This window comes from Simochromis diagramma, unplaced genomic scaffold (genome assembly GCF_900408965.1).
Source record: "Simochromis diagramma unplaced genomic scaffold, fSimDia1.1 OVJJ01000216.1, whole genome shotgun sequence".
NCBI lineage: Eukaryota > Metazoa > Chordata > Actinopteri > Cichliformes > Cichlidae > Simochromis > Simochromis diagramma.
Window position 1 is genome coordinate 4,375,706 of NW_024386883.1, and position 21,795 is coordinate 4,397,500.

The 21,795-nt window shown below is 38.5% G+C and overlaps 3 protein-coding genes across 4 annotated transcripts in view; 1 reads left to right on the forward strand and 2 right to left on the reverse strand.

Annotated features, from left to right (window-relative positions):
* Nucleotides 1–127: 127 nt before the first annotated feature.
* stoml3b (stomatin (EPB72)-like 3b) lies at nt 128–4,896 on the reverse strand. Its single transcript, XM_040033164.1, has 7 exons — nt 4,643–4,896; nt 2,227–2,330; nt 2,052–2,124; nt 1,889–1,971; nt 1,590–1,793; nt 1,215–1,349; nt 128–1,078 (listed from the first exon to the last, which is right to left on the reverse strand). Exons 1-7 carry the CDS (start codon nt 4,704–4,706, stop codon nt 890–892), a joined length of 852 nt encoding a protein of 283 aa, XP_039889098.1. The 5' UTR covers nt 4,707–4,896; the 3' UTR covers nt 128–889.
* Nucleotides 4,897–6,448: 1,552 nt separating this feature from the next.
* On the reverse strand, nt 6,449–15,078 carry proser1 (proline and serine rich 1). Of its 2 annotated transcripts, XM_040033168.1 has the most exons (12): nt 14,428–15,078; nt 14,275–14,340; nt 13,823–13,891; nt 13,402–13,496; nt 13,167–13,260; nt 12,859–12,969; nt 12,262–12,363; nt 11,984–12,062; nt 11,632–11,724; nt 9,241–10,549; nt 8,259–8,400; nt 6,449–8,148 (listed from the first exon to the last, which is right to left on the reverse strand). In XM_040033168.1, the coding sequence occupies exons 1-12, from the start codon at nt 14,470–14,472 to the stop codon at nt 8,023–8,025; spliced, it is 2,331 nt and encodes a 776-aa protein (XP_039889102.1). In that variant the 5' UTR covers nt 14,473–15,078; the 3' UTR covers nt 6,449–8,022. The 2 variants fall into 2 exon arrangements, with proteins under 2 accessions (XP_039889102.1, XP_039889103.1); XM_040033169.1 differs by lacking the exon at nt 11,632–11,724.
* Nucleotides 15,079–15,204: 126 nt separating this feature from the next.
* Nucleotides 15,205–21,795, forward strand: part of vps36 (vacuolar protein sorting 36 homolog) — a 7,072-nt gene continuing 481 nt past the window's right edge. Inside the window, exons 1-13 of the mRNA XM_040033180.1 lie at nt 15,205–15,399; nt 15,605–15,673; nt 15,770–15,840; nt 16,943–17,057; nt 17,156–17,245; nt 17,825–17,911; nt 18,502–18,534; nt 18,711–18,788; nt 19,032–19,166; nt 19,311–19,376; nt 19,473–19,537; nt 19,926–20,010; nt 21,677–21,753. Coding sequence (XP_039889114.1) covers nt 15,304–15,399; nt 15,605–15,673; nt 15,770–15,840; nt 16,943–17,057; nt 17,156–17,245; nt 17,825–17,911; nt 18,502–18,534; nt 18,711–18,788; nt 19,032–19,166; nt 19,311–19,376; nt 19,473–19,537; nt 19,926–20,010; nt 21,677–21,753 — 1,067 coding nt within the window. The 5' untranslated portion in view covers nt 15,205–15,303. The remainder of the gene's footprint in view (nt 15,400–15,604; nt 15,674–15,769; nt 15,841–16,942; nt 17,058–17,155; nt 17,246–17,824; nt 17,912–18,501; nt 18,535–18,710; nt 18,789–19,031; nt 19,167–19,310; nt 19,377–19,472; nt 19,538–19,925; nt 20,011–21,676; nt 21,754–21,795) is intronic.

Consider the following 21,795-nt stretch of genomic DNA (forward strand, 5'->3'; position numbering starts at 1 on the left):
TAAATACATTTACAACATGAGCTGTGTCTTAGTGCACCAACAGAGTAATAGAAGCATGTTTTTTGTTTTGTTTTTCTTTTCTGTCTTTGCTGTTTTATCGCTCTCCCTTTCTCTTATTTAACCTCTCAGCATTTGTGATTGTCAAAAATGTAACTGTAGCGTAGGAGACCTAGAAAATGAAGAATGAAATAGTTCATCAATGTAATGTGATGCACAGTATGTTGATGCCTTTGATTTGTTCTTTTTGGGGGAGAGCAGAGTATTAAAATGTTTAAGAAAAGTGAGGGAAATCCTTGTGTTCATTTTAGTAGTACTAAAGTGTGTTTAGCTGCTGTATATTCAGAGCTACTTTAATAGTTCAAAGCCCTGACTTAGAGTTTTTGTCATCACTTGTCTTTTCTTCAAACAACAATCTTCTCATCTTTTAAGACGCCACAAAATAATTCTCTACACAAGATGTTACTTTTTTTTATATTACTTTTATTTTTGGAAATGAAAGAATCTTTTGGTAGTTAACAAATAAATTCAAAAGAGAAATAACATCGTCTGTTAAGCGATGAGAATATAAACTATAAAGAATGTTACAAACACAATAATTACAAAGCAGCAAAAGCTTTGTTCATTTACAGAAATATAACAAAACATTCAGTCATTCATGCACTGTATAATGAATTGCAGACAACTTACTGGAAAAGTTTATCAGAATATTGTTCTAGACAAATAACAGGTTTAGTCAAGTCACACCTTGAAGTAAACATGAAGATTTTCTGTGATTACTCTTTGGCATTCGCAACAGTTTTTTGTTTTTTTATGCACATATATGCAAATCAGTCGTTTGATTCAAGCTTCACGATGAGCAACAAGCTGAGGCGTCATCAAGCCGGCGACCTCACTTCCTCATGAAGTGGGAAATGACATCCATGGGCAGGGGGAAGATAATGGTGGAGTTCTTCTCTGCTGCGATGGTGTTGAGAGTCTGGAGGTAGCGAAGCTGAAGGGCTGAGGGAGACTCTGCAATCACAAGGGAAGCCTCTTTCAGGGCCCGGGATGCATTCATCTCACCCTCTGCTGCGATCACCTGTGCATGGATCAAAACAGAGTGAGTGATCAGGAAATGCAAAATAAGTCATTTAAAAGTCAAAAGCATGAAGTGAATAATGCACTTCTGTTTCTTTCAAAAACTAGGAAGAATTTTATGTGTGACATTTCCTGACCTTAGCCCTGGCCTCTCGCGCAGCCTCGGCCTCAGCGGCCATGGCCCTCTGCAGCTGAACCGGCAGCTTCACGTCTTTTATCTCCACACGCTCCACCTTGATCCCCCAGTTGTCTGTGGCTTCATCCAAGTTAGACTGGAAAAGTCAAGAAGACGAGATGATCACATCTACAGCTTATAGTGTAAATACACAGTAGGTTTGGGAAACAGAGCAGATACTACACACATCCGAGTCTTTTTTTAGGTATTAGAAATATGATGCCAAAAATAAAAATGGAACTGGGGTTTTCATATTCAGATTCATCTAAAGGGGATTTTCTGGCTTCTGAAAAACCTCTAAAAACCACATCACACATTCAGGCTTCAGGTTTTGTACCTGCATGCTGTGAGCGATGCCCTCGCGGTCAGACAAGACTTCAGCCAGGTTCTTGGTTCCCAGGACATTTCTGAGGGTGGTTTGTGCCAGCAGGCGGGTGGAAAAGTCAGCATTGGTAACATTGGCCACAGATGCGATGGGGTCACTGACGCGGAAGTAGACCACGCCATCTACGCTAACTGTAACTGAATCTTTGGTCAGGATCTATAAAAGAAATACATATACCAGCATGATGAGTCATTTTATAATGCTGCAAGGGGGCAATTTTACATCATTTTGTTGTTCGTCTACAATCCTACCTCTTGTGGTGGGATGTCAAATGAAATGGTTCGCAGATCCACTTTCACAAAGGAGTCAGTGCATGGCAAAACAAAGAAAATTCCTGTGAACAAAATAAATAAAGTAAATACAAATTCTTTTGTCTAAGAACCCAACAAATGTGCAAACCCTGAGCGTTTCTACCTGGTCCTTTAGGCTTCCTGTCTGTGATGCGGCCCAGTCGGAAGATGACAGCTCGCTCATACTCCTGAACGATCTGCAAGACCAAAAACACAAGCTGAGTTCATGTTCACAGCAGCAAAGGAAACTGTGGTTTCAGCTCCTCAGCCCACTGTGCTTATTTAGTTATCTCGCTCACCTTCAGACAAAACCAGATTGTTATGGGGAAGAGCAGAACTGTGAATAGGCCAGCGAGTATAACTATGATCCAGCCGCACGCTCCCAAAGATCCTGTGCGTTCGGCTAAAGAGAGAGAAAAACAGAGACGGCGTGTGTTTAAGTATGTTTGGCACACTTTGACACCCATACGTGGATGGAGAGGAAAGTTACCTTGTTACAAGTATTAGCTTTAATCACGCTTACATAGAAAATTGGTTCTGATTCGGTGAGGTACACAAAGATCTTCTTCAAGCTCTCAAGCTTCAGCTGCTAAAAAATCAACAAACTGTTCAAAAGTGGATTACGTGCCGACAATTGTAATTAATATTTTCCCACAGTTCATAATGGTCTTATTGTTGGACTGCTCCTCACATTTCCAGCTTATCTTAAATGTTGGGTATAAACAAAAGGTCCGTGTCAACCATTAAAATAAATATTTTCTTTGTTATTGTGATACCTATCTGTGTATATTTCCTCAGATTTCCATCCTAGAGCAAACACAGATACACAGAGAGCTAAACTGTTAGCGTACACATGAAAACACTCTCCCATGCTCTGTGCACACACTGAAATATTTACTCACACAATGCAATCTTGGGATTTCTGCTTTGTTTGTGAAAAGAAGCCATTAAAAACAGAGAAGGGTCAGTGTATTCCAGACTCATGGTGTACAGTCTTTCTCTGCGGTTTTGTGACGTGGCCATTAAACAATGATGTTTAACTTTATGCTGGATTATTAAGCAGCATTAGGGAAATGTTGTAATGTTGAAGCGTAAGTCTCAGCTTTATGGCTAATTTATCTGCTTATTTTATACGTGAGCTGGTTTTCATTGGGAATAATAAAAATAAAATGAGCGGCTGGAATTGTAACAAAGCAAAAAAAAACCTTATCTGAGACATATAAGTACAGAATGTGCCAGATGACTAACCTGCTTAAATTTATTGTGGATCCCTTTGGAACTGGAGGTGAGATCTTTTGGCTTTCTGTATCTACCACACAGGACACCTGAGGGACGGCTTTTAACCCTCATCTGCCAAGTAGGCCGCCACACAATGCAAAAGTGCGTGGGTGGAAACCAGAGCGCAGGCACGGGTAAATAAGAAGGCCTGTTTACACAGTTGTAATTCATATTTTCCTTCAGACAATTACACTCACACTCAGTTTTCCATCCCACAGTTTACACAAATGTTTAGTCATGCAATATCATCTCCTTTAAAAAAAAATTAATTTGGGAGAGGTGCTATGTGTAATAGGTTTCACCTCTAATAACAGCATTTGAGCCTCTTTATATGGTTTACAATAAAGGCATTACAAAATGACTCCAATGTGAATCACTAAACAGGGCTACTATAGGATGATCTTAAGTATACTTTAATATAAAGTTGAGAGATGACCTTTATGTTGCTATTATGCTCTGTGGTATCTTTTCTGTGGCAAAAAAAAAAAAAGAAGAAGAAGAAAGAAAGGTGTTGTTTATGCCTTCAAACAAGAGGACATCGATCAGCAACAGGAAACAGCTTCCTGTGGTTTGAATGTGTTGCTGTGAGACTGAGACCACTGTACTGAAGTCTGCAGGAGTTTCAATCCACCTTGCAAACCCACCTCAGATGTTTCATATGTTCTATGGCTATTATTTAAAAGTTATATATTTTAAAAATAATACAAGATGATCATGTTATTTCAATCACAGCTTTCATTGTGCCTGTTTTTAATATCTGTATATTTCATTTTAGAGAAAAAAATTATAAGCATACTTGCATACTTTTAGTTGAGTTGTAGAAACTTAGCTAAGACATTTAAGGAAATCTTAGCTGTCTCAGTACACTAACCGATCTCTGCACCCAGGTAATATTTTACCTACGTCAAAAATAGAAATGCTGCCCGCACAGCTATCCGTTTGGCATTATCTTGTCCGACAGGCTGGTGATAATAAAAACAATGGGGTAAAAAGTGATATGGAAACAACCCCTTATCAACGCACACATAAAGGACATTTCCATACATGCGAACATGACAGCGCTTCCTTTTCACCAGTGCACACACACATAAAAAAAAGTCACATGCTTTGGGACTGTTTGTCTTGGTGGCATGTGATTTCTGTCACTATGACGATAGAGTCAAACTATAACCCTAGTCTGTTTAGCTGCTTTCCATCTCCACACCGACTATACAGATATAAAACTGATACTAAAATGACTCACAGAACAAGGATGATATTTTACATGTAATTGTTGGCCAACAATAACACTGTGCCTTGTTGGAGAAGGATATAACTCTGTTCTCGAATGAAGTAGTAGTAGTAATAGTAATAGCTTACTTAACACAGCCAGTAACAGGATATCGAACCCTTAAAAAAACGAAGTAATAATAATAATGATATTGAAAGTCAGCTTACATATCAAGTCCTCTTTGCTCATTCCTCTCCTCTTCTGGCTTTCCATCTGGTCTTCCATTTCCATATGCTGGTAAAACTGAGAGTGGTTAGTAGGAAGTGCGTTTAGAGAGAGTTTGTTGAAGTGTGCCTGAACTGGAGCAAGTGCGCCTTTTAAAGAAGCCCTGCTGCAATACAATGTGGCTCAAGGTGTAGGCGTGGCTCTGATTCAGGGTCAATCATCGCCAAAGTAACAGAGTACTATCGTCATGATTCTTCCAGGCAAATGGATAATCTTAGAGGCTGTAAAATTCTAGATAGCACTTGTAAAAAAAAGAAAAGAAGAAGAAAATCAAAAACCACGTGACATGTGTGAACCACATGGGAAACAGTACAGTATATCGATATATTTATTACTATAAACTTTTATTTCTGCTGTGATGTTTACATAGAAAAACCGTATTATAATTTTGTATTTTCATTATTTTTTATTTCTTAATGCTTTAAGTTTAACACTAAAGATCTTCGGGTTTTATTTAATTTTAAGATAGACGGATAGATAGCAAAGAAACAAATCATTTAAATCAAATAAGATACAATTTGTGTTCACGATTAAAATGTAATTTATAGTAAGATGTAAGCTGGAAATAATATAATTAAGCTATAATTACATTTTAATAATTTCCCCACCATGCTTCTGTCAAATAGAAATGCATTCCTTTGTTTCCCTTACTACTAGAATGAGGAACCAGTTAAAGCCTGATGTTGAAAACAGATTTTGTGAAATGTTGCAAAGTACACTTCACGTTACACACAAAAATGTCACTCCATAACATTGCCCACGACCTGAACAGTACAGTGTACGTACGATGTAAAATGTAATTAAATTTATTTATGCTGTACTTAAAATTATATACAGAATACTTCTAATTACTTACCCAGTACTGTAAATTACTTACACTGTACTTAATTTTACTGACAGTGTAATTAGTTCATTGTTGCCTGTAAAAACATGACCTTTTAACTTCTTTTTATAATTGCCTTTAAATATTTGTAGGTAATTGTAGTTTCACTGTAATTACAGATAAAATACTACACTTAATTACAGGGTATGTATGTATTTTAAAGTGTTACCAAGAATGAAACTTCTCGAGCTATGGTGTTTACAGACAGAATGATGATACGATGCATGCACATGCTACAGACTTCCTGGCGTGGCACAGTGGAACTCAATATTTGCCCTATTTTGCAAATGTGACAAGGGCAATGAATTTCCATTAACTTTGATGAACATCTGTCAGGGGCCCAAATTTGTTTTTTTCTCTTACTATGTAGGAGAAAATCAGCCAGCCAGCTTTACTGCTGAGGATCCATTGGAGCAATAACCCTTTTTACTACTGTAATTCCCTAGAAAATTAAATACATGTATACAGGTTTAGATGAATAATCCTAATTGCACTGACTGAAAAAGTGTTTAATAGTTTTACAAAAAAGCTAAACTGTACAAAACAAAAATCACAAAAAGTTTTTTACATATAATTAGCAAACATATTCTGATCAAAGAACTCAAATGGAAAAATTTTTTTCCCATGACTAATGGACACATGACTTTGTGTGTTGAGCAATAGCGACGCTTGTGATAAGCTTTGCATATGGTGGGGTAAGTGGAACGTACGCAGGTTGTAAAACCATTCAAATCAAGGTTAGGAACCAAAGTGGATATTAAATAGATGCAGTCATTTAGAATTTGTAGTTAAGTGAATCTTCAAAATTGAGTTTGTGTTTACGTGTAGCTTTATGGTTAAAATAAACTTTGTTTCCATTATTTTGTCCAGCTCCAGTATTTTTATTCAAGAGATGTCGACAGTAATGGCATCACATAGACTACAGATACAGTAACCAGCAGTTCACTGGAAACATTTTTTAAAAAGGGCAAAAAATAAAATAAAAACTGTGTAGCATACAAAACATCTATTACTCAAGACAAAGGTCATTGTCATTGAGATAATCCCAGTAGAATAGAGAACTACTAAGGAGCAAAGAGGGGCAAAAGTACAGCTTTCAATCTGTTAAACTACAGAATATAATAAAAAAAAGTGACAATGTCAAAAAAAATGCCTGCATACCCTTATTCTGGATAAATGTTGTAGTAGCAGTCACAGCAGTGTCACATATGAGAAATAAACTTTGTAAACATGAGAATCACAGAAAATTGCAGTCACAAATATGTTCACTGAAAAGAAAAGAATGAAAAAACAAAAAAACAAAAAACACACTTGTGTAGAGCTGCCAAATGCAAGTTTTTGTATGTACTACAAACTAACCCCTGACACAGCACATTCATTTGTAGTTTGCATACTTTAGTATGTGCCCCTGCTATGCTTTGTGAGGTTTTTCCTATTTATTCTTTACGAAAGCCTTCTCCAAATGAAGTTTAGAAGTGCTGGAAACACCCAATTTGAAACTGAGATGTAGACAGAGTCCTTACAATGATCTGCGCTTCAGCTACAAAAGCATCAAGAATCTCCGTGCACTCGCAGCAACTGAGGTGGTGGCAATGTCCCAGCATCAGCAGAAAAAAAAGAAGTTGTTTCCATCGCTAAAATTACAGAATTGGATCCGTCTGCCCCTTTTCTACACGCTGTGCTCACAGTAACTTTATTTTAATGCAGCTTAACTGTAAATAAAACTGTTCTCATTTACCTATTTTTGTGTTACATAACTGAACAAACAAGAATTGGTGAAGCACCCCCTCGTTACCAATTTAAAACAGCCCAAAGTGTACTGCTAAAAACCTGATGTTTTTAGAAGGAAAAAAAAACCCGAGACAAACATAACATTTTCACATGTTAAAGAAAACCACTGTGCTGTAAATTTTTAGATTAGAAATTAGCATAACGGGGACATCAAGTCATCAAAAAAAAAAAAAAAAAAATCATGTTACAATACTATATCTTATGCCTGTCAATCTATTTCATTAGCATTTCATTTGCTCTGTAATTGGAAATGAGATACTACTGTGGCTCAGGACTGAGGTCAATTTATTACATAATGTTATGTGGACTTTTCTAATACTCTATAATTCATTATTCATTTATAAATGTTCTAAGTTTGATTAAAAACAGGCAAGTCAGGCTAATAATGAAATCACTCACAGTCTACCTGTCAAACTAACAACTTTCACAATTAATATTTACAACGCTTCACTATGAATGATATTACAATTATGCCTTTTCCCCCACAGACTATTTGACCCATTTCACTCCTGTTCCAACATACACAGTGATTAACTGTCATGTGCTCGTCTGGGGTTCAAGGACAAATAGAAATTGTATCACCTGCTAAGAGGTGTGGCAGGAGTAATTGTTACTTTTTTACTCAATGTTTCACAACTATTGTAGGTTTCACGGCCAGCCCAACGGTTGGTGCAGCCCCGATTGGATAGGGAACGTGTGTCCTGGGCCTGCAGGGTAGTTGGTGAAGCTGTTAGGTTGAGTAGTGAAGTTCTCCAAAGCAGAAGGGGGATGAGGCTGGAACAAGATAAGAAAATCAGTGTTTACAACAACATAATATTCAGTTCTTTTTCTTTTTTAAAACTTGGTCAGAACATTTGTGTGTGTGTGGTTTTGTGCGCATTTACCTGCAGCAGGGCAGACTGCACAGCTGGGTTGTGGAGGCCACCGAGTGCAGCGGGGGAGGCAGAGGGAGAGAAGCCTGGCACTTGGAACGACAGTAAGCCAGGAAACCCGCTACTGCCTGGAGGCTGGAGTCCACCGCTCAACCTGGAATATGCGCATGCATGGTCTTAAAAATGGCACATAATAAACGATAACACCACCTGCATGTTATCTGTCCTTTTTTAATGTGTACACGAGCTGACATTTAAAAACATTGTTTCAAAAAGTCCATGTACTGCTGTACAGCTGAGCTGTTGCCATGCAACCAGTGAAGACTCTCCTTTAAGTCTGTGTGCATGGTGTTAGTATCCAGCCAATTCTAAGACTATTTTTCATAAGAATGTAAGAATTATACTAGCAACATAAAGGCAGCTTATGATATGACACTTGTCATGTATGTGCATATTATTATACTTGTTGTTACTAAATAATGTGGTGGCTCATTTAATTCCTCCTACAAGACAGTTTGTCCCCTTCGAGTTCAACAAAAGGAAACCTTCTGCTTGCATTACTTGTTCAAGGAAAACATATCACACTACATATGACGGAGTAAACAGTTGAGCAATGCTGCTGAAGGACTATTTGAGACAACACAAAAAAAAGTCTAATGCTTGCACTCCATGTGCTCCTTGCACTATCTAAATGAACTGTTCGGTTATCAGACAATAACAAAGTGGAAAGTAGTTATGATTTATGATGCCCTTTTTTCCAGCTATTTTATAAGCTACTGGAAATCTGTGTCACATGGTGTCATCGTGTCCAAATTCTTAATGCAGTCTACTTTTCCCTTTCATTACTACAATACACGAATACTATAACAGGTAAGAGTTTGGCGTTCAAACTCAGTTTAATATCAGGAAGTCAATGCTGTATTGTCACACATAGAGCAGATTATGGCACACACAGCCCAGTTTCTGTATACTGGCTAGTAAAGAGGACACATACCCAGGCTGGAAATTGGAGCTGAAGGCAGACGCAAAGCCTGGTAAAACTGGTGAAGATGATGGAACGCCGACTGCTGCTGCTGCTGCTGCCGCCGCCTGCAGTGGTGCCACTGATGCCACTGTAGATGGAGTAGCCCCTGGTAGTCCAATAAATGAAGTTAAAACAGGGCTCCCAGCACCATGCCCCCCTGCCACACCAAGTCCAGGGAAGGCAGTTGGGCTAGCCCCAGGTGGAAGGCCTGGGAATATAGAGGGAGCAGAGGTGAGGCCTAGACCAAAAGGAGAGGCTGCACTCGGAGGAGCATTTGGAGCCAAGCCAGAGTAGATGGTTGTTGGTGGGTGGTTAGAAATCTTGGTAGTTGGGGACATTGTTGGCATGGATGAGGGGACAGTTGAAGGAGGCAGAGATGAAGAAAGGGAGGGAAAAGGTGACAGGCCCGGGTAATGAGAGGGTGCATTGCTGGAAGACAGCGCTTGTAGGCCAGTGAGACCAACGGGACTAGGGAGAGAGACTTGAGGAGAACCTGAAGGGTGTGAGAGGCCGTAGGGACGTGCTAGAGCAGCCTGTGCAGAGCTTGGTGTGCCAGAGCGAGAGGTACCCTTGAAAGCAGAGGGTACAGGGCTATTACTGCCACTGCTACTACTACTGTGTCTGTTCAGGGCTCCAACCACAACTGCCTGAGCCTGTGCAGAATGAGCAGGGGAAGGTTTAGGACTGGGACCTGGGGTGGAACAACTCGGAATTACTGGCGTGGAGCGTCCAGGGGGAAGAGACTGCGGTCCAGATGGGGTGTAACTTCGGATCACTGACCCAGAAGAGTTACCTGCTTGTGGGTGTATGCCAGGGAAGGGTGATCCTGACTGGTGTTCTGTGGACTGAGAATAAACCTTCTGCTGACTGGAGTTCGTCTGAGACAGGGACTCTGGGGCACTGCGTGAAGTAGCAGGGGTGCCTGGTCGGGAAATTGCGTGGAAAGGGGAAGGGGAGAAGCCCCCACTGCCAGGGACAGGAGTTCCACAAGGTGTGCCTGATGGGGTGTGCGCTTTAATGACAGATGAGGGTGTAGGTGTAGCATGACCAGTGGGAGTCTGTGGTCCTGCTTTGATTACAGATGGGGATGGAGCAGGTGAGGGAGAGGGGGCGTTGAGGTTGTGAGAGGGCACCATTCCTGGGAAAACTGGCGTGATGGGGGTAGTGGGAGGAGCAGGAGAGGCCTGGTTTGGGACTGGTGTGGACCCATGAGGAATGAGGAGGGGCCCGCTGTTAATTCCAGGTGTGGTGTTCTGTGGATTGCCTGGTTTATTGTAACCTGTAAAGAAGGAGATTATAGTTAGCTAAATGTGCGAACTAATGACTACTATTATCTGACATGCATGGACTTAAATAGAAAAAATGTTGCATTTTATTTATTTTTTAAATGTTTTTTATTAGTAATACTGTTTACAAACATGTTTTACTCCAGGACGTAGGCAGGAACGCCCAGCAAAGAGCCAATAAACTTGCATATAGAGCATTCAAACATGCAGCTCATTAAATTGAAATTTAAAACAATTTTCAAGATCAAAATATGTCTTCTTTTTACCTTTGGGGAAAGGTTTACATAACACACTGGGACATGCTAAAATTGTTTTTATCTGAACATTCTGGCTACAATAAATCTTTGCATTTAAGATCACAAATCTCCCCAAAGGCCTTCAAAAGATGTATTTCAATTGTGAAAAGTGATAAGATGCTGCATTTGGAAAACAAGTCATCCCAAGCGATGCGTGTTAAATGCCAGCACAAAGCATGAATCCAGAAAGAAAACGAGTGACATTAGTTTGAAGTTATTCCCAGGCTAGTCAACCCAAATCCCAACCCCACAAGTGATCAAAAACATACATCTACACTGACTGACCAGAAAACCAAAATATCTACAAGAGAAAAAAAAAAAAAACAGTAGGAAAATCACTGTTTTGTTTTTATTGAAGCTACTTCTCATTTGTCTGGTACATGTGCTGGGTGCTTTGTAGTGTTGTACTGTGCTACTGCATCACTTGCACTGAAAGGTAATTTGGTACTTTTTCAGTTTAGTCCTCCACATTTATTACAAGAAGAATTATCAAGTTAAATGTATCCGAAATACTGTAATACTGGAAGTGGATGGGAAAAACGACAATAAAATGTTCTCCGACTAATCTAAATGGACGATTTAAATTAAAATCACAGTGGACTTTATTTCTGGTCACTCAGTGTTCCCAAGAGAAGTGGGAAAGACATCTTTACCTGATAAAGCCATTAAACTGGAGAAGCACAGGTAAGCAGCATGCCAGTGTGTTAGGCAGCAAGCTTCAACGAGTGTCTATTTGCTCTCACACTCACATGTACATGGTTGCTGTCATTGGATCATACCTGCTACTTTGTGGGTGGAGTTGTAGGGGGGTGGGGGTACGTTGGCTGTTATAACCCCTCCCATAGAAACAAGGCCTGCGTTGTTGTATGCACCTAAGCAGCAGTTGTAAATATTAAGCGTGTCCACCACACATTCATACACATAAAAGAATCACACACCCCACTACTTACTGCACCCAAACCAATCCCAGATGGCAATAAGAAAACATGGTTAAGTGCACCTCTTTAGGCATCAGTATTAATTGAATTGTCTCGGAGCTTGGTATCCACCTTTTCAATAACTGATAGGTTGCATAGGGAAATGCAAAGGAAACCAGAGGTGGGAGTGTGTTACTTCTGTGGTGTTTCTTACTTGGTGCAATGGTGGCGTGGGGTCGGCACGGTGGTATTGGGTAAGGAACAGGTCGATGAGGATTGTATGTTGAGGGGAACTTGAAAAAAGGATCACAAAGATATAAAACACTTAGGTGATCAGCAAGTTCTGTATAACTGGAATACATAAAGTCAGAATGTGAGGAAGAATCAAGGAAAATAAGAAAAAACATCCTTTGTATGATCAATGGTTAACAAGTGAAGCAAATAATTTTTTTTATACCATCATTATAGTCTGTGTTTGACGTTCATGCTTACAGGTTTGAATGGTCCTATAATTCGGGAAGCAATTCCTTTCCCCTCCATATTGTTAGAGGTGTCTTCTTTCTTCTCGCCTTCCTTTTTTACTGGTGGGTTTCCCTGTTACCATAAAACAAAATTATATTATTTCAAATGACTAGGCCCATTTAAAACAGATAAGGACATCCAGAAATGCACCATTTTCTTGTCTGTGAAGGTTCTCAGTCATCCAGGTCATCATAGTCAAAGGAGCTTGCAAAGAAAAGCGTCTGGACTTCTTTAAGTTGCTAGAAGACGTTTCACCTCTCATCCGAGAAGCTTCTTCAGTTCTAAGGTCAAATGGTGGGGAGTCCCAGATTTAAACCCAGTGGGAGTATCCCCCCAAAGAGGGACAAAAGGACCCCCTGATGATCCTCTAATTGGCTCATGTGATTCTAGCAACTTAAAGAAGTCCAGACGTTTTTCTTTGCAAGCTCCTTTGAGCACCATTTTGTTGTTTACAATTTAAATCAAAAAAATCCATTTTTATTTCCAATTTAATGTAATGCAATGTTAGTTGTATGTAAAGTCTGTTAGTTCAGAACTCGGGTATCCTTCAACAAACCTCATACTTACAGGAAATGACCCAGTGACCAAGCTGGGTTTGCCTTTAGGATATGGATTTCCTGGTATTATTCCACAGGAGGAGATCATTGCTATGGGAGCCTTGCAGCCAACCTTACAGACCTAATAAGAGAGAAATATTATTATTTTAAAGGTTGTATGTGTGTGTGTGTACATTAAAATATGCAAACTAATGGAAAATAACACAATAACACTCTTAGTTTAAAAGTTTATCTTTAGTTTTTTATTACATTAATTACTTCTTCCTAAACAACAGCCAACAGTTTATCATCTCCTGATTTTTTAAAAGTTGAACTTGCCTGTTCCAGGATCCTGCGGGCACGCTTCTTCTCAGACAAGTGTATACGAAAGAGATCCTCCACTGGCCGATAATTCTGAGCATCTGAAATGTTTCTGAATGGGAAGAGTAATATTTAAAGGGATAACAGTTAGTCAACAATTGTACAAATCACTAAGATTTAAACGCAACATCTGAGTTACAGTGTTTAAAATGAGTTGTTTAACCTACTGGACACATTTGTAAAATGTACTCACAAAGCTATCAGTTCCAAGACAATCAGTCTGTCTTTTGAGAACGTGAAGCAGTTCAAGATATTTGCGACTTCTGTTGTGGGGATTGCAACCATTTTCTAAAGGCAACAGATTAGAAAGCATATTTGAGGAACAAAGAGGTTTCAACTTCACTTAAACAAACACATTTTCTAAGTTCATAGTATTTGCTGCACTTGTTTATATTAATCACAGATACATCTGTGATACAGATTACAAACAATTATGAAAGTGTATAAAAATACCATAGTTTGACTATTGCTAGGTTGACCTACACAATATTAGGCAGGTAGTCTTAATATTTCTTTAACATTGTAGTTGATTATCTCACACAATATAAATAGAGAAAATAAAACTGGGGCCCCAATCGAACAAATAAATAAAAATAAATCAGTGGTTTACTTACATGCTGCAGAGCTTTAACAGCTTTGATCTGTGGTTCAGCCCATGAGAAATACTTCAATATTTCCATCACCTGTGGATTTTTCAGGATAGTATTATGCTTCTGCAGCATTAAAAAAGTGTTATATATATATATATATATATATATATATATATATATATATATATATATATATATATGTGTGTGTGTGTGTGTGTGTGTGTGTGTGTGTGTGTGTTTATTCTGAAATATGAGTTCTTTGCAATCATCCTCTTTTTTAATAAATAATCATGCAATTCATCTTGTAACAACTGTAAACAAACGATCATGCAACACGGGTTATACAGTAAGTAATCTATAATTCGAGGTATCGTTTTGCTTTGTGATTGATTAATCAAATCTTAATTAATCTAATCTTTTATCACATGAGGATAGCTGGGGCTATTAAATATGGAGGAAGCTTGTAAAACATTTACCTGTTTACTGGAGAAATAGCCATGCACCTGCTCAATGGCTCTGATGCGCTGATCGGTCAAGACGCACTACAGAAACAGGATGACGAGATAGCAAGCTAGAAGCTTAAGCGATTCCAAAATAAATAAGATATTTTGACATTAGCCGCTTCTTACCTTTCTTATCTCATCCAATACAATGTCAAATGATTTCTTATCCATGTTTGTTGACTTAAACAAACGCTAGACTCTTTAACAATGAATACTACCAAAAAGCTGAACTTAAATAAACAGACTGATTATGATACAGCAGATTAAGTCAAATGATGTCAAATTCATTCAGATGACTTTTATTTTGATGACCAAAGTTACTCACTTATGCTATTAATTCGTCGAAATTTAAAGCAATAAATATTCGCAGCATACTACTTAAAAATTGCATGATCGTTACATACAATACAACAATGACTTCCAAAGAAGAGGAGCAGTCTGCAGAGCAGAACCCGTCTGTACCAGATTTGCCCGCAGCTAACAACAAGCTAGCGGGCTACAGCTAACTCGACTCGGAGGACAGCGCAACTAGAGAAACAACTAGACACCCCGAAACAAATATTTGCAAGTGTTTTCATTCAATCATCGTTACATTTTTTGATGATCTATTAAATAGGAGTGAAAAAATGTCAAAATATATATTTTAAAATCTCAAATTAACCCGGGAAGATAGCAGTCCTGCTAGCTCCTGACAGCTGGCGCTGTGAACGTCAACACTGAAAGGACCCCTTAGAGGTAGCTAGTTAAAAAATACAGCGTGTAGCAAAAGTGTTAGAGAAAAAATATCAAAGCTACAATTAACTGGGGTAACATCACCAATGAAGAGAGTTAATGTATAAACAATATGTTTGTGAGTTCAGTTGACTTTAGCTTATATTATAATATCTATTTTGGTTTTTGTCGCAGGCGAATTTTGAACAGCATACAGGAAGAAAACATAAGATGAGTCTTAGTGGAGAAGAAGTGAAGTGCGACCTGAATTGTTCTTGCTTTTCTTAAAAAATGGACCGGTTTTCGTGGTCAAATGGGCTCCTAGAAATAAACGAAACTTTAGTGATCCAGCAGCGAGGTGTCAGACTGTATGACGGTGATGATAAGGTATCGTTTTGCTTTGTGATTTAACAGCCTGGTCCAACAACGCGATGGCTAAAACTTACACCATATTACTGTTACAAAAACCATATATGTCAGATGCTGATGAAGAGTTGTTGCTTTATGTGGTTGCATGTGTACCGTGGGGAGTGTTTGTAGCTCGGAAAGCTGCGCAAGTAAGTAACGTCAAGTCTTTCGTGTCATTGTACAGGCTAAGCTGGATCTCGGAGTTACCTTGCTGAGCACCCATCGTTTAATCTGGAGGGATATCAAAAATCATGTAAGGGAGCATTAAACACACCCTAACTACCCACCTTGTGTGCCAGCTGGTGCCTATTGCTGATATGATGGCTCCTTTTGCCTTTGCTGTCTCCAGGAATGCTGCATCGCCATGCCCCTGTCACAGATCATCTTCTTTGAGGAGCAGGCTGCAGGAATAGGAAAGAGGTAAACACTGCTGAATACATTTTTTTTTTTTTCAGCACACTGCAATGGTCAACAAAGACAGTTAAAAATTATCAGGAATGCACTTAAATCATTGTGAATATCAGTCCTAATGTTTACTTATTCAATAGTCTATCTTCATGCATCATGTCAATTTTGTACATAAATAGTGTGATAAAGAGCAAAAAGGTCTAAATTATTTAGGATAGACAACTGCCAAATGATTATAAATAGCATCTGTGTTGCCCCTTACTGATTCAGTAAAAGGACTAGATGTTACAATCCCTGATAATGCATTGCTTTAAATGGAGAGAATCTTGAGGGATGGCTGTTATTAGGAAAGGCAGCCCAGAAACTTTACCAGCGGCACACATCTAGTGTGCCTCAACTTTTGGTCTTTTACACCGGCTAATCTGCCTTTTTTTTTCTTCATTGGTTTGGTTTAGAAATTAGAGATCTGATCTATTTTATCATATTAAAATTTGGGACACATCGTCAGTAGTACCCTTTGGATTCATCGGGCGTTTCGGCTATTATCACTAGACACCCTCATCCAAGGAGGCCCTGCCAGGGTTGATCAGGCTACAGAGTGTGTCACTGGTTTATGTTAAAATTGTTATTTCTCTTCTTCTTTCTGCTGTTTAGTTTTCTACAGTTTATTTTTCTGTCTATTCACTGCAACTTAGAAATAATATGTACCTCTTTAACATTTATGGAGCCTCACTTCTTCAAAGGGATAGAGAGAAGTAAGACAAAAGGGACAAGATAGGAGAGCTAACTAGGCTCTATTGCTACTAAATATGTAGTGAAAACAAAGATCAAAACATGATGATCTCACTAGCATCACTCTTACATCATGAGACGTGGTAACAGCTACAGAATAAAAAAGTATGGGGAGAGTAAACTAATAAATACTCTAAGGAGCAATTGGTGGGGACTCCCTTCAAGAAACTTAAAGAAGACCAGAAGCTTTTCTTTACAAGCTCCTTAGACTACAATGACCTGGATGACTGAGAACCTTCACAGAGAACATATAAATACACTAACTTAAATTTAGTACAAGAAAATATGTATCTCCTAACTACTGGTCTTTCCTATTCTTAAGTGCAAAAATAGTTATCCACCTGCATCCAGTACCTGCCAACAAGGAGCCAGGTCCATACCAATACAGCAAGTACTCTTACATCAAGCTATCCTTTAAGGAACATGGGCAGATTGAGGTAGTGATTCAACTTCCTCATTTTCACTTTTTGTACTGCTTTTTTTTTTTTGATGACTTGGAACTGACATGGCTCTGTTTTGTTGTTTTTCCTTGCAGTTTTACAGGAGGCTCACTGAAGAGATGACAAAGAAAAGGTGGGAGAATACACCAGTTTCACAGCCCATTCCTACAGGAACTGGATCTCAGGTTAGAAACAAAAGAGCACACCGTGTTTCCTCACTGATAACCATCTGTCCTTTGTGCTCTGTTATGTTTATGGGGATTTGTAGGTGGCACATTGTTTTCACTCACCAGCGTATAAACGCAACTTCCATGTACTGTAACAGTTCAGTATATGATAAAATGAAGCTTGGAGTCACTGTCAGTGTAAGATATGTTCCACATGATGGCAGCGTAGGCACTTAATTCTTGTACCTTTTCAGTTTTTAACAATTAGTAAGAATTACTGCCTGACATTTAGATTTTTCCAACGTTTTCTTTTAAGTATCAATATGCATCAAATTAGATTTAATGTTTCACAGAAATTAGTGCAAGAAGTCATTCCACTTGCATTAGGTCATGTGTCTCCAAAAAGTACATTACTTCATTTTTTGTTGAACAGGATAATGGTCAGTAAAATTAACGTATGTACTATAACAACAACTGACCACAAAGAGTTCCCTCCTGGATTTCTTTTGTTTGTTTTTGTCCTTCCTTGTCCTTTGAGACAAGTTGCCTGTGTTTAACTTGATTGTGTGTGTTTTCTTTTCCTTTGTGGTCATGTAGGCAGGAAAGACACGTGCAGTGGGGATTGTTGGCATTGAGAGGAAGATCGAGGAGAAGAGGAAAGAAACAGACAAAAACATTTCTGAGGTAATGGGAAAAATAAAGAGTGAGAAATGGGCCAGAACTGGAATTATGGTATACTCTCTCTGATGCCGAGTTATGGATAAAATCCATCGCCATCTCCTTGAAACCCTTAGCTGAGGTCTTGTATTTAACCAAAGTCATTTTGACTAAATTAACTGTAAATATATTTTAAAATAAATATGGTTTGGATTTGGACTTTTTTTTTTTTTTTTTTTACATTTTTTATTAGTTTTTTTCTTCTGTAAAAACTTGTCAACATTGGACGTTATTGCAAAGCAAGTTGACCACAGCCACTGTGACACTCTGGAAGGCAACTGGAAATTTGTTTATATAACCTCTATTGAATACATTATATGATATATCAATATTTAAAAATACTGATTTAATCCAAATGACAGATACAAATACATGGCAAGTATAGCTTTTACAAAAATGGGGTTTAAAGTTAGGAAGTATGTTTTATATCCAGCTACAGGGGTGGGGGGTTTGCTGTGGAATGACATTTAAATTATATCTGCAGCCATGAAGTTTTGTGGTTTATTTAATTGTCAACAATTTTGAAAGCCATTACTCATTCAGTCTCTGCTTTTCAGGCCTTTGAGGACCTCAGTAAGCTGATGGTGAAGGTAAGGAAGCTCTCATTTCATGTTTACATGTTTCTATAGTTGCTGAGTTATAACAGAATTAGGGAAGCTTTAAGTTATCCACTGACAAATGTATAAATTTATATAATCATAAATAGCAGAGCTGTGTAAAACTCATTTCCTTAGTGGGATTTTCTTCATGATTCTCTTCCTAACAGGCCAAAGAGATGGTGGAGCTCTCCAGATCTATAGCCAACAAGATCAAAGACAAGCAGGGAGACATAACAGAAGATGAGGTAAAGAGTTTGCTGACGTGATGAGACAGAAACATGAAGGATAATATGTGTACCTTCAAGTCACTGTACCGTAATCCTCCTCACATCTTATTGAATCATCTCATCTCAGATCTGATGCACAAATTTAACACAACACATGTTTTATTGCATGATACGGTTACCTTAGCGTTTTAGAAAATTGTGACTCTAAAATAACTCTTTTAGCAGCTTGTTTTTTATTTATTCTTGTGTTTTATTCAATAGACAATACGGTTTAAGGCATACCTCTTGAGCATGGGTATTGCTAACCCTGTTACCAGAGAAACACATGGATCCGGTACACATTATCACCTGCAACTGGCTAAGCAACTAGGGGATATGCTGCAGGCCCCTCTGGAGGTGGGTGTGATTTTTATTTTTTTATTTTTTCTGGGGGGGACAGAAAGAAAGAGATACCTTTCATATTTACTTACTTGCTTTTATTTTATTCTCTTCATGATCCGCTTTCTCTCACGTTCTTTCTCCCACTCCCCACTCTCACAGGAACGTGGAGGTATGATGGCTCTTACAGAGGTGTACTGTCTCGTCAATCGTGCTAGAGGGATGGAGGTAATTCTTCGAAAATGCACACATGACTGTAACACAACATTGTACTTCCACACTACACACAAACATCTTTGGTTATTTTTTTTCCTCTTTCCACAGCTGTTATCTCCAGAAGATTTGGTGAATGCGTGTAAAATGTTTGAGTCATTGAAGCTCCCGTTGAGGTGAGTTTGTGTTGCATTTGTCTTTGTATTCCGTTTTAAATTAGCTGTGCACTAAATTAATTTGAATAGAGACAGGCTATGTTACTATAGTGCTAGGTTGGTGCCCACTTCACAAAGGCCAGGCTCTTCCTGCCAGGCTTCCTGTTGATTGAAGGGCTGTCCAGGCCTCCGCAGCTGTCATTTCCTGTTACTTCTCAGTTTCAGAAAAAAAAAAAAAAACTGGCTTGTTTTACTGTTTGCGTACAAAGTTGATCCCAGCACTACAAGCTAGTTGCCATATTTTAACTGTCTATAATATTTAATAAAACAGCCTAAAACCCTAAAACTGGTCTCTATTCCTTCCATGCACACTTAACCCCTTTTTTCTCATATCTCATCTTGTGTGTAGGTTGCGTGTGTTTGATAGCGGAGTGATGGTGGTCCAGCTGCAGTCTCACAGTGAAGAGGAAATGATAGCTTCAGCACTGGACAATGTAAGCTTTAACTGTTACAATCATAATACAGTCTGTGACGTTATCATGCTTTAGGGTGACTAAACATCACATTCCACTACTTATCAAAATGAACTAAATAATTTAAAGGTGCTGTGAATAGGAATGTAAAGCAATTTACATGTAACAACCTTTTATTTGCACAAAACAGTATGTTGGCTGGCATCTTTTTAAAGGACTCGGGGCATGATTTTGTCATGAAAAGGAAGAGGTTAGCAAAGAAAAAACTGGGATAATCAAGGAAATAAACAAAGTAGACAGGCGTATTGGGAGCATATGGCAATGAGAGAGGTGGCAAAGGAAAAGACTTATAGTAGGTTCTATGTGAAGCCGGACACAAAGGAAGGGGAAAAGGACTTGTGTATATATTTGCTAGACAGAGAGGCCAAGCTGGAAAGGATGTGCAGCAGGTTAGGGTAAGTAAGGATAGATATGGAAAATGTGCTAAAAAGCGAAGAGAGTGTGCTAAGATGGAAGGAGCTGATGAATGTAGAAAATCAGAAGGAGGGGAGAATGGATGAAGGACAGCTGGTGAATCAGAAAGCAAAAATTAGCATGCATGGTGCTTTACATAGTGGGTCTAACCCTTAACTGTTCTGTGTAGTCCTGATGGAGAATTATAAAGAAAATCAGAAGGACTGTGTGTGGCTGTAGAGAAAGCATATGATGGGCTGCCTAGATAAGAACTGTAGTTCTGTATAAGGGCATTAGAGGAGAGGTTGAGATGGAGCCAGATGAGCTGTTGTGGCGATATTGGTGATATTGGCTATTTGCTGATCTATCAGGGTCAGCATTTATAATGGCTGATAATTGATTTTTTTTATTTTTTTTAACTAAAGATGAGACAAAAGACACACTATTCAAACATGTTATGAGTGTTGAGCTTGCACAGTTCGTTCACCGGAGAGCGTTCTGCAATGTATGTTTGGAACCACAAACACAACAAACAGCTGATCGGCCCAGAATTGGGCAAACAAGTAAATTAATAACTACAGATAACAAATATTAGGGAAATCTGTTTATGTTTTGAGTGTCTGACAGAAAAATTAAAAATACTGGACAGTATATCAGATTTTTAAATGATCAAGTATTGGTATTGGTCTAAAAACTCTGATATTGGTTAGACTCTACTCAGTTCCTCCCTTTATTGCCACACTGCAAGCTAGTGTAAAACACTGGCTAGAGTAAGCTTAAAAACTCAGTCCACTAATGTCAGCAAATGATCTTCTCCCAGCACAGCATAGCCTTTAACATGAACTCTTTCTTATAGCACAAAAATATATAATTCTATATATATCCCTACCAACTTCAGGGAAATTACTGCAAGTTGTCTAACCTTGTTATTGCTAGGAAAATACTAAATGGCTAAGTTGGCTACTCCTTTAAATGACTTCACTAGGTAATCTAATCTATGATACTGATTTATGGGTTGCATTAAACTAAGCTGATTTTGGTCAACAGAGCGTTATTTCAACACAGAAAAAAAGGTGAATAAGTAGCAATTGCTTTCTTCTAACCAAGAACAATCTGTGCAGTACAGACACTGCTCCAACAAGTGTGAACAAGCGTTCAACTACACGTTTTCTGAAGGTTAAGAGAAAACCGATACATTTATAACCAATTCTGTATCTCTTCCTGTCATGGACAGGTGTCAGAGAAAGGCTCCTTGACTGCAGAGGAGTTTGCAAAGCTCTTGGGTCTCTCTGTTCTTCTGTCAAAAGAGCGGTAAGTTAGTCATGTCAGTCAGTTTTACTTTATCGTCATGGT